Source organism: Hypanus sabinus, chromosome 6 (genome assembly GCF_030144855.1).
Source record: "Hypanus sabinus isolate sHypSab1 chromosome 6, sHypSab1.hap1, whole genome shotgun sequence".
In the NCBI taxonomy this organism is placed as follows: Eukaryota; Metazoa; Chordata; class Chondrichthyes; order Myliobatiformes; family Dasyatidae; genus Hypanus; species Hypanus sabinus.
In genome coordinates this window covers 31,915,952-31,929,104 of record NC_082711.1, presented here as the reverse complement: position 1 = coordinate 31,929,104, position 13,153 = coordinate 31,915,952, and the positions used below count along the sequence as shown (strand labels likewise).

At 40.4% G+C, this 13,153-nt stretch overlaps 1 protein-coding gene across 2 annotated transcripts in view; it reads left to right on the top strand.

Annotated features, from left to right (window-relative positions):
* Positions 1-13,153, top strand: part of adarb2 (adenosine deaminase RNA specific B2 (inactive)) — a 794,386-nt gene that overhangs the window by 640,198 nt on the left and 141,035 nt on the right. For both annotated transcript variants that reach the window (XM_059971913.1, XM_059971912.1), the window contains one exon: positions 3,675-3,843. In XM_059971913.1, the coding sequence (XP_059827896.1) occupies positions 3,675-3,843 (169 nt within the window). The remainder of the gene's footprint in view (positions 1-3,674; positions 3,844-13,153) is intronic.

Genomic DNA, 13,153 nt, shown 5'->3' with positions numbered 1-13,153 from the left:
CTGCGTCCTGCATCCGTGCTGTTTTCCTTCTGTCCGTGCATTGAAATAAAATCCACTTCCATGTCCTCTAACCAGGCCAAGGGTTTACAAACGACACACACAAAATGCTGGTGGAACACAGCAGGCCAGGCAGCATCTATAGGGAGAAGCGCAGTCGACGTTTCAGGCCGAGACCCTTTGTCAGAATTTACAAATGTTGTTGAACCACTAGCTGACATCGACTGAAATCTGAATATACAATCTTCACCTCCCGTGCTTGGTGTGGATGTATAACTTGGCTCAAGTGATGCTGAGACAAGGTCTAGGAGTGAAGGCAGGTGTAAAATTTCAGTGAGCGCAGTCACTATAAATGGTCTATTAAGAAGACTCCTATCACATAATACTCTAAGTGCAATATCCTCAAAGCACTGTGCAATTACAAGACCTCCTTACTCCTGTATTCAAATCATTTCACAATAAAGGCCAATATACTATTTTCTCACCTCATTACCTCTAGTTTGGCCTTCAACAACTTGTGTCCAAACCCACCAGGGCCTCTTTGATTATCAGCATCATCATTTTTTTCAACATGCAGTAACCATTCCAGGTTTCTGCTGTGTGTTTGAGAGGTGTGATCAGTGGCGATACCAACTCACTGTAGTACACCTTGTCCACCTTCTGTATTACATGAGAATGAATTCTGCACCACTGCATCCCGGATCAGTGAAGCCGAGCTGCTGTCGTGAATCAACATGGATAATTTCACGATTTTCCATATTCCATGTTCTTGCCCACTTATCCATCTTCTCTATGACCCCCTGAAGCTTCTTTACATTCTTTCCCATACTCACAATCCCATTTCTTTTATCATTAGCAAAGTTGGAACATTCAGTGCCCTCGTACAATCATTAATACAAGTTGTTCCTGTTGTGAATAGTTGGTATCCAAACACTAATCCCACAGAACCTTAGTAGCCACAGGGGCCAACATAAGAACAATTTATTCTCACTCCTTTTTTCTGCCCAGAAACTCGTTCTCAAGCCATGTCAATTTATTATTCCCAGTTCCACATGGTGGGCATGCTATGTTTGTGTTGGAATATGTGGTGACATTTGCAGGTTATTCCCAGAGCTTCCCGATTGTAACGCATTCAAAGCATTTCATGTATGTTTCAATGTATATGTGAGAAATAAATTAACCTGAAGCACATTCTCTGACTTTGATGATCAACTCCTGCACAGGACCTTCTTGAAAATTTTCCTAAAGAAGAAACAATTTTGTTTCTTTTACTGGATACAATACATCCTCAACGGACTCCAGAAGATTAGTCAAACATGACCTTCCTTTCATAAATCTTTTTCATCTCTGTTCAAAATTATTATTCTTATTGTTCAGTTATTCCATACTTAATCATATCCAGACAGCCTGGCCGCTGGTCCTCGTGTAGAGCCTCGGCCTGAAACGTTAACTTTTTATTCTGCTGACCGCTGAGTCCCTCCAGCGTTGTTTGTGTGTTGATCAAGATTTCCAACATCTGCAGAACCTCTCGTGTTTATGATTGGCCACTATTCCAGTTGGTATTACTAGTGGATAGCGTCAGTTCAGGAGCAGATGCAGGCAGAATAGCCATCAATGAGTGATTGATGATGTATTAAGTCTAGTATTCGGTAATGTGACTGATAATAGGTGAAGATAAGGTCAGGGTAAGTGACAGATGCCACTTTAGGGCAAGGCTTAGAATGCATGAGAGTAATTTTGGTATTTGGTAATTGGATTATTTACATGTATTGAACTAAAGTGCAAAGCTCTGTCTGCATGCCATCCGGACAGATCAGTCTATACGTAAGTGCATTGAGGAAATACAAAAGCAAAACCAGTAACAGAGTGCAGAATATAACATTCCAGTTGGAAAAAGTACAGAGCAGTCAAGCAAATAAGGTGCAAGATCATGATGAGGCAGACTGAGATATAGAGTTCATTTTTACCATTCAAGAGTCTTGTAAATGCAGAAGCCTTGTGGTACATTGCCTCAAGCTTTTGTATCTTCAAGCTTCTGAAGGGGGGAGAAGAGAGAATGAGTGATGAGGGAGAAGACATTGATTACACTGGTTCATGGACTTGCATTATTTTCTGCTGCAAGCTGTCTAGGGGCACAATAGATCAAAGAACTAGACTATTAATTGTTACATAGAGTGAAAAATCTCTGCCCTCAATTAGTTCACTCTGTGATGGCTGGGATGGAGAGGGAGGGGGGTAGTGTGGTCTTAAGATGAAGAGCAGCAAGGGAGCAGAGGGCAGCTAAGACATGTGGTGGAATGAGGCACTGACCTCCTAGCCTATTGAAGTTTGTCCCTCTAGAGGTCCTCATTTTGTCCTAAAGCCCCAGAAACACTATTACTGAATACTGACTGTGTTTGGTGATAATCATTATGCCCCCTAGCTATCTGAACAACACCAATTAACATTGGTCAAAATTAGGGACATATCTGGTGATGCCTAGAACTTGCTGAGCTCAACAGTAAAGAATGAAAAGCTTCCTCCAACTATGGTACAAGCAAGTACCTTTGCCTAATTGTTTAGACTGTAACTTTAGCAAAATATTTTATGTTTGCTACCAAATTCTGGTGATTCTTGTTTAATAAAAGTCTTTAGGACAAAGTGCTCTTTAACTTGCTGAAATATATTTGCATGCATTCAGTGACACCAAAGACGTTCCAAAGTATCTCATGTAATAATTGAAATACTAATTACCCATCTTTGACTCTAGATTGAAAGCATTTCAATGAGGAAAGATTGTTGACCTTGTAAAGGGCGTATTAACTTCCAGTAGTAGGTTACTCTGTAGATGTGACAACTGGAGATTTGCACATATTCTTCTCTGTGACTTTAATGTTATAGTTCAGAACCAGGGCAAAGATGAAAACTGTGATCAGAAACTTTGCAGAGCAAATCCCAAGAACAGCGTATTTCCTCAAAATGAAATGTTAAGATAGTTCCTATATTTTGAAACAGACTGCCCCCATGGAGTGATGCCTAAAGCCAGGAATCTCTGCTATTTTGAAGGATTTATAAATTATCTATAAGAAATCATCCCCACTTGGCGAGAAGAGTTGTAAAGAGGTAGAGTCAGGTATGGCAATGCAATGTGTAATCCAATCTCACTGAAATGCTTCGATGAGCAAAAACTACAAGCCTCGAAATCTCCCATTCTTTCCTTAACGAAGATGTCAATATGTACAAAAAGTGGAATTTTCTTCCTCAAATTATCACCCAATTTAAGTTTACTTTCCAAATTATATGAGGACCAGGAGCTACAATGTTTCTTCCTAGTGTTAGAAGCCAATGTTATGAACATGGTTTTGAGAAAATTATTTTCATTTTAATCTGGAAGGAAGATGCCCAAAAATCATATATTGATATATGTACTATAGGGAACGGTAAAACTAGTTTGCTTTACATTGAGCAAAGGAGTAAAGGTGTTTGCAGGAAAATTTATTACACAGAAAGTTCTTCACTTACTGCCTTGTTAATGCATGGAATGTGCCTCTAGATAGAGGACAGTTGGGAATTTGGAATAGTTCAGTGCTGGACTTCATGTATCTCTGAATGAATGAAGCAAGAATGATTTTTAAAATCATTTTAAAAATTAAAAAACTTTTAAAAAAACAGTTTTCTTTTGCTGTTTCCTCTTGCAGGTCTAAACATGAAGGATGCCCAGGTTGTTGCACTGTCAACAGGGACAAAATGTATAAATGGCGAATACATTAGTAACCAGGGTCTAGCACTAAATGATTGCCATGCTGAAATTATTGTACGGAGATCATTAGTTCGTTTCCTTTACTCTCAGCTGGAACTTCATTTAAGGTAAACAAAGACAAAAAATAATTTCCTCTGTTCATCTTCACCCTTTGCTTTACCATTTTCTTCAGAATAAAGACAGAATGTGCAGATCAACCACAGTTATGATCTTTCCAGAGTCTCTATGCCTGTTGCACAAACAAGGGTGAAGGTTTACTCATTTAATCCTACCTCTGGGAAGGTTTTAAGATAATGTTGAGGAATAAATTCAGAAACATGATACACTGCACATGTGAAATGTATTTTCTTTTCTAATTTAGATTAATTTATATCACACACCTCTCATGTTCAATTGTTGTTTGCATAGCTGACAAAATAACGCAGAAAACAAGTACTTTAGAAATGTATTGGCCATTTCACTCCACACAGCACGTGGCTGAGTTCTGGATACTTCCCTAAATCCATCCAACAACATTCCAACACCACTGTCTCTTGCTCCTCCATTCCCAGGATATAAGAAATGGAAATAGCTCTCATATGTTATAATGCCGTACAAGTTTGGTTTATAAATTTCAAATTATGTTTATAATAATATGGATGTAAGTAAAAGTTTAACACCGTCCTTGTCCTTTTCTAAGACTGGATTAGAATTCTGATGAATTGAGTTTGGGGTTGGAAAGGTTTCTGACAGTCTGCATCACATCCCTATATTGTAATGTTCTTAATTAATTAGGGGCCCTAATTTGCACAATGTGCTATCCAGGTGATAATTGATCAAAGAGAAATCATACCTAATGAGTAAGGGAATATCCTTAAGCTCTATATTTTAGACTGAGGATGATCTGCACTAGAAGGTCTCCCAAACTGAGCAAAATATAAGCAGCAATGCATAAAAATGAAGTCCTGCCAATTCCATTGGACTCTGCCCATTTGTGATTAGATCAAAAGGCAGACTTCAGAATTGTTATCCTGTGGCGACCTATTCCTGGCGATAGCCTTCGGGGGTTTGCGAGCACAGAGCTTTGGAGCCTCTGCTCTATGGGGGGCCGGTTGACAGAGGCTTAAAAGTGAGGCTGAAGTTTTCGAATAAAGTTTTTTCCTTCGACTGCAGTTACCGACTCCGTGTCGTAATTTTAGCGCTGCGTGTAGCACACCGCTACAATCCTATAATTAATTCCAACTTATAGTATTTCTATGCCGTCAACTGAGTCAGTCTAGTTTACTGATAACTATCAAACGAAACGTCCACATGATTGTTGAAATACACATCAAGCATAAAGAAGTTCTTGTATTTTAAGTATTCATTTTATCATCCTTATACGTATACCTAATTCTAATACATCAAAATGTCTATTTCTATATCTGTGTGATATGTACTCCAACAATGGATTAATTGAATTAGACTGCATGAGTTCCAATAAAACAGAAATGATTATATGATAAATTTTCCAAAGCCCATCTCTCCTCCACTTTTGGATACGATTGTAAAAGCTGGCATCCTAGACCTGTGTTTCAAATATGTTGATTATTTGATTACATCTAAACCTAATATCAATACATGAAGGTGCTTGTTTGCTTGCTGATCTGGAGTTATTCACCTGATGTCTACTGAAGCTTATTGATCTGCTTTGTAAACAAGAACTGATTTCACCCAGTTCTTGTGCATTAAATAGGTTCTGGATTTTTCTCCACACCCAAATCAGAGGTCCCCAAAAGGCCCACTAAATTGGGATGTACTGTAGAAAAACGAGGGCTTTTGGATAATCTGTATGGTTGTACGGTTTATTAATATTTCACATGTACCAAGCTACAGTGAAAAGCATTTGTTTTGTCTGCCACCCAGAAAGATCATACCATACCATACACATCAAGATAGTAGAAAGAAAACAGTGTGCAGAATATAGTGTGTGGTCACAGAGACAGTGCAGTGATGGTAGACAAATAAGGTGCATTGACCATGATGAGGTCAATTGATAGACCAAGAGTTCAAAAGTTCATACTTTAGTGTATGAGAGGGCTTTTCAGGAATCTGAAAACAGTGGTATGAAGCTGACCTCTAGTGTGGAGATATTTGTGCTCAAGCTTTTGTATCTATCTGCCCAACATGAGAATGGGCGGGGTGGGAGAGCTCCTCGATTTCCCAAAGCAGCATGAAGTGTAGATGGAGTCAACGGAAGGAAGGCTGGCTTGATGATGGGCTGAGCTTCCTTCACAAATATCTGCAACTTCTTACTATCTAGGGCAGAGCCATCACAATACCAAACCAATATGCATCAGGATAGGGCACTCTCTACGGTACAACAGAAAGCTTCAAATGGACATGCTGAATTTCCTTAGCCTTCTGAGGAAGTAGAAGCTAAGAAAATTCAGCATGTGTGGTGTGCTTTCTCAGCCTTAGCATTCACCCAGCAGGAGGAGGGCAAAGTTACTGCTAATATTTACACGAAAGAGTGAATTACCAGGAGTTATAAGGGATAACTTCAGTAAGAATGGAACTCTTGGTTCAACGGTTTCTATTTGGGGAAAGATTCTTCTGACATCTACATCGTATAGTCCTCCACATACTAAAGGATGAAATCTATGACAGCAGTAGTTTATTAATTTAAGCTAGCCGCTGAGCCTCTGTGGAGTATTCCAGGGTTTGAATCAGTCACACAGGAGCTCATCTATTTCCTCAGCGCAACACTGTATGACTTTCTGCTCTGGAGTAGAAGCAGGTCAGTATTAAGAAGAAGGAAGTGTAAGAAGACGTAAGGGTTGATTTATCCCCAGTCTAGTTGAAATCTATTCTATATTGTTATGAGAAGGGAAGGAGGATATACATAGCTGGGGCCCTGTCAGAGAACTTTGCATTTTTACTAGATGCAGGAAAGGTGCCAGGAGACTGGAAGAGATCTAATCAGAATCACATTTAATATGACTTGGTATCTGTTGTGAAGTTTGTTATTATGTGGCAGCAGTACATTGAAAGACATAATAATAAAGACTGTAAATTACAGTAAATGTAAAGTTAAATGTTACTTAAATAAATAGTGCAAAAAGAGAAAAAAAAAGTAGTGAGGTAGTGTTCATGGGTTTAATGTCTATTCAGAAATCTGATGGCAGAGAGGAAGAAGCTGTTCTTGAATCACCCTTTGTGTGGCTTCAAACTCCTGTGCCTCCTCCCTGATGGAAGCAATGAGAAGAGGGCATGTCCTTGGTGATGGGAGTGCTTAATGATGGATGCAGCCGCTTTGAGGCACCACTCCCTGAAGATATCCTGAATGCTGGTGAGGCTAGTGCCCATGATGGAGCTGACTGAGTTCAGAACTTTCTACAGCTTATTTCAATCCTGTACAGTGCCCTCTCCCCTTGCCAGATGGTGATCCAGCCGGTTAGAATGCTGCCTGTGAAATGTTTCATAGAACAGTGTAGCACAGGATTAGGGCTTTGCCCGTGATATTGTACCAAACTAATTTACTGTTCTTTTATACCTTTATTTAAGAAGGGCGGCAGGAATAAACCAGGTAACTCTAGTCCTGTGACCTTTACATCATTGGTAGGGAATTACTGAAGAAAATCCCAAGAGATAGGATTTATGGGGCAGCAGGGCCTGATCAGAAATGGACGTTGGTTTGTACAGGTGAATTCCTGTTTTGCTAATTTGATTTAGGTTTTCTGAGGAGATAACAAAGAAGATTGATGTAGGCAAGGTGAATTGTTTATATCAGCTTGTGGAGTGGTGCCACAGCAACAATCTGGCACTCAATGTCAGAAAGACAAAGAGCTGATTGTGGACTTCAGGAAGGAGAAGATGAAGGAACACATAGAGGGACTAGAAGTGGAGAGAATGAGCAGTTTTAAGTTCCTGGGTGTCAAGATCTCTGAGGGTCTAACATGGTCCCAAAATATTCTTGTAGCCATAAAGAAAGTAAGACAGTGGCTATACTTTATTAGGAGTTTGAAGAGATTTGGCATGTCAACAAATACACTCAAAAACTTCTATAGTCGTACTGTGGAGAGCATTCTAACAGGCTGCATCTCTGTCTGGTATGGAGGGGCTACTGCACAGGACAGAAAGAAGCTGCAGGAGGTTGTAAATCTAGTCAACTCCATCTTGGGTACTAGCCTACAAAGTATCCAGGACATCTTCAGGGAACAGTGTCTCAGAAAGGCAGCATCCATTATTAAGGACCTCCAGCACCCAGGGAATGCCCTTTTCTCACTGTTGCCATCAGGTAGGAGGTACAGAAGCCTGAAGGCACACACTCAGCGATTCAGAAACAGCTTCTTCCCCTCTGCTATCCGATTCCTAAATGGACATTGAATCTTTGGACACTACCTCACTTTTTAAAATATACGGTATTTCTGTGTTTTGCACGGTTTTTAATCTATTCAATATACATATGCTGTAATTGATTGATTTATTATTATTTGTTATTTATTATTTTTTCTCTTCTATATCATGTACTGCAATGAACTGCTGCTGTTAAGTTTACAAATTTCACGCCACATGATGGTGATAATATACCTGATTCTGATTCTGACTTTACTAAAGGCACTTGACTGAGTCCTGCATGATAGGGTAGTCCCAAACATAAAGCACGTGGAATACAAGAAAAGTTGGCCAAGTGGATTCATAATTGACGGTGATAAGAGGCAAAGGATTATTTAATCTCTTGAGTGGAAAGATACTATTCTGATTGGAGTTTGTGATCAGTGGTGTACCTCAAGGGTCAGTGCTGAGGCCCTTCCTTATTCTTTGTGTTGTATATGAACAATTTGGAGGTGAACGTAGATGCAATGATTAGTAATTTGGCGGTTGATGTGAAAGTTGGTAGCGTTGTGGAGAATGAGGAAGGTTCTACAGCAATGTTGACAGATGGAATTTAATCCTGCCAAATGCAAAGTGATGCATTTTGGGAAGTCAAATAGACAAGAAGAGATATAGTAAATGATGGAACGCTGAGGAATGTTGAAGAACGAAAGGACTTTGTGGGACAAAGGAATGTCCATGATTCCCTGAAAGAAGCAGCACAGGTACATAGGTTGATGAAGAAAGAATAGGGCATGCTTGACTTCATAAGTTGGGACATAAAATTATAAAACTTGAGAGTTTATGTTGCAAATTTACTAAGCACTGATTAGACCACACTTCTGTTAGCCACTCAATAGGAAGGATGTGATAGTGAGGGAGAGACTGCAGAGGAGATTCTCTAGGATCTGGTCAAGATTGAAAGATTTAGTTTATTGGATATGCTGTGTTTGTTTTACCTGTAATGAAGGAGGCTGAGGGGCGGCACAAGAGACTGCAGTCCTGATGCAGGATCACAACCTGTAAAGTCACCTATCCCGTTGCTTCCAAGGGGTGTCAGGGGTGACATGATAGAGGTATAGTATGTAAAATCATAACAAACATAAATAAAATAGGTAGTCAGAATCATTTCCCCATAGTGTGGCCAAGAGGGCATCGGTCTAAGAAGAAGTGAGGAGAAAGCTTTCTTTTACACAGATGGTGGTTGATATCTGGAACATGTTAAAGGAAGTGGTGGAATCAAATACAATCACCACGTTTAAGAAAAATTCAGTCAGAATCGTAAGTAGACAAGGTTTCGAAGGGAGCAATGCTAACAGGGGTCATATGTCATTAGGTTACTGTTAGATGGTCAAAGAGGCCATAATATGAGCCAAAAAGGTCAGTGTCTGTCTTGTACAGCTCTGGGGCTTGATAACTATTCTTACTTTACAAAATCTTCCTCCTATTCAAAGCTTTAGAAGATCACTTCTGTGCTCATGGGCCTTAGATGTCACACAGACTGCCAAGGGGATAAGCCAAGATGGGATGTTGTGAGGTGGAGCCAGGGAAAAGATGTAAGGCGAAGATGGAGAGGGATATTGAGCAGGAAGGAGGAAATAGGGAGAAGGGAAATGGAGGAGAGAGGAAGAAAATCGGGGAAAATAACAAAGGGATGGGAAAAATAAGAAGGTTGTAATAGGGGAGGATATTGGTATCGGATGATGTGCCCCACTACTCTATGAGGGTTTCTGTACCATAATAAAGCTGCGGGATGTTACAGGGCCAGGAAATGCAGTAACTAGTGAACAGGTGCTATGATATTCTTAACTGCATCAGCAAAAGGGCTGATTTGTAAATCAATGTGCACCTGTCAGTGAAAATAAGTTCAAATCACAGCTGAGATCCTTTAAATTGCATATGGTTTCTGATATGCCACGTAGCTTGTTCTTTCCTTAACTTTGCATGAGCCACAGACAGTGGAGGTCTCAAATGTTCAACACATTTTCTGTCAATGTCAGCAATGAATGAGCACAAATTGATGATGTCATGATGTGAACAAACGGTCAGAATCAGAATCAGAATCAGGTTTATTATCACTGGCATGTGACGTGAAATTCGTTAACTTAGCAGCAGCAGTTCAATGCAATACATAATCTAGCAGAGAAAATAATAATAATAAATAAATAAACAAGTAAATCAATTATGTATATTGAGTAGGTTTTTTAAAAATGTGTGAAAACAGAAATACTGTATATTAAAAAAACAGTTAGGTAGTTTCCAAAGGTTCAATGCCCAGTTAGGAATTGAATGGCAGAGGGGAAGAAGCTGTTCCTGAATCACTGAGTGTGTGCCTTCAGGCGTCTGTACCTCCTTCCTGATGTTAACAATGAGAAGAGTGCATGTCCTGAGTATTGGAGGTCCTTGTTAATGGACGCTGCCTTTCTGAGGCACCACTGCCTAATGATGTCCCAGGTACTTTGTAAGCTAGTCCCAAACATTGACATGGATAGAAAACTGGTTGGCAGATAGAAAGCAAAGGGTAGCGGTGAATGGGTGTTTCTCGGAATGGCAGGTGGTGACTAGTGGGGTACCACAGGGCTCAGTATTGGGACCACAGCTGTTTACAATTTATGTCAACGATTTAGATGAAGGCATTGAGAATAACATCAGCAAGTTTGCTGATGATACTAAGCTGGGTGGCAGTGTGACGTGATGAGGATGTTAGGAGAAATCAGGGTGACTTGGATAGGCTGGATGAGTGGGCAGATACTTGGCAGATGACGTTTAATGTGAATAAGTGTGAGGTTATCCACTGGGAGTAAGAACAGGAAGGCAGATTATTATCTGAATGGTGTAGAGTTGGGTAAGGGAGTAATACAAAGAGATCTAGGAGTCCTTGTTCATCAGTCACTGAAGGTGAATGAGCAAGTGCAGCAGGCAGTGAAGAAGGCTAATGAAATGTTGGCCTTTATTACAAAGGGAATTGAGTACAAGAGCAAGGAAATCCTCTTGCATTTGTACAGAGCCCTGGTGAGACCACACCTGGAGTATTGTGTACAGTTTTGATCTCCAGGGTTAAGGAAGGACATCCTGGCTGTAGAGGAAGTGCAGCGTAGATTCACGAGGTTAATTCCTGGGATGTCTGGACTGTCTTGCGCAGAGAGGTTAGAGAGACTGGGCTTGTACACGCTGGAATTAAGGAGATTGAGAGGGGATCTGATTGAAATATACAAGATTATTAAGGGATTGGACAAGATAGAGGCAGGAAATATGTTCCAGATGCTGGGAGTGTTCAGTACCAGAGGGCATGGTTTGAGAATAAAGGGTAGGATGAAGTAAGGAGCTTGGAAGTTAATTGGTGAAAGAGATACAGGGCTAGAGAACGAGCAAGTCTGATAGAAGAGAACAGAAGACCATGGAAGAAAGAAAAGGGGAGAGGAACACCAGAGGGAGGAGATGGTCGGTCAAGGTGAGAAAGGGAAAAGGGGATGGGGAATGGTGAAGTCGAGACGGTGCATTACCGGAAATTTGAGAATTCAATGTTTATGCCATCAGGTTGGAGGGTACCCAGATGGAATATAAGGTGTGGTTCCTCTAACCTTGGCCGGCTGGTGGCATAGTGGCATCAGCGCCGGACTTCCGAGTGAAGGCTCCTGAGTTCGAATCCAGCCGGCTCCCTTGCACGCTTTCCATCTGTGCTGGGTTGAGTGTGGAGCTGGCAACTCGGCCTCATAAAAACAAGAAAGCCTGCTTAAAAAAAACACCGTCATGACAGCGTCCCAATGACTCCTCTCGGAGTTAATTGGCTTTCTTCTTCTTCTCTTCTTCCTCCAACCTAAGTGTGGCCTCATCACGATAGTGGAGGAAGCCATGGATAGATATATCAGAATGGGAATGGGAATGGGAAAACGGGATCTCCCGGTAGCCATCCATTTTAATTACCACTTCAAGACTCCCACCATCAAAACCATGCCCTCTACTCACTACTACCATCAGGCTGAAGGTACTGAAGCCTTAGCTCCTACACCATCAAGTTCAGGAACATTTATTGCCCAACAACCATCAGGCTCCTGAACTGGCATGGAGAATTTCACTAGTCAGAGCTGAGCTTATGACCTAAAACCTCACTTTCAAGGGCTCTTTACAACTCAATGTTTTCAGTGGTGTTTCATCTGTATTGTTTGACTTCTTTATACATATTGGTGTCTGTCAATGTTCGGTTATGTATAGATTTTCATAAAATTCTATTGCATTTTGTTCTTATAAGTGCAAGGTAAAAAATCTTAAGTTGGTGTACAGTATATACAACATATATGTACTTTGATATAAATTTACTTTGAACTTTAATCTTGAACTTCTGAACTTTTCCTGTACATTCACTGTACTTGTCCAACTGTCTTTTAAAGTTCAAAGTAAATTTATTATCGAAGTACATATACATCACCATGTACAACCCTGAGATTTGCTTTTTTGTGGCATACTCAGTAAACCCAAGAAACACAATAGAATCAATGAAAGACTGCATCAACAGGACGGACAAACACCAACATGCAAAAGACAACAAACTGTGCAAATAACAAAGAAAAAATAAGAATAAATAAATAAGCAACAAACATCGAGAACAGGAGATGAAGAGTCCTTGAAAGTGAGTCCATAGGTTGTGTGAATAATCCAGTGTTGGAACAAGTGAAGAGTAAGGTGATCTGCTTTGATTCAAGAGCCTGATGGCTGAGGGGTAATAACTGTTGCTGAACCTGGTGGTGTGGGTCCTGAGGTTCCTGTACCTTCTTCCTGATAGAAGCAATGAAAAGAGAGTAAGGTCTGGATGGTGGGGATCCCTGGTGATGGATGAGCTTTCCTGCGACAGCATTTCGTGTAGTTGTGCTGAATGTTGGGGAGAGCTTTACCAGTGACGGACTGGGCCATATCCACTACTTTTCAGAAGATTTTTATTCAAGAGCATTGATGTTTCCATAATAGGTTGGAACACAATGAGTCAATATGCTCTCCATCACACATCTGTGGATGTTAGTCAAAGTTTTAGATGTCATGCTGAATCTTTGCAAACTTCTAAAGTGCTTCCATCATGGCATACATTCT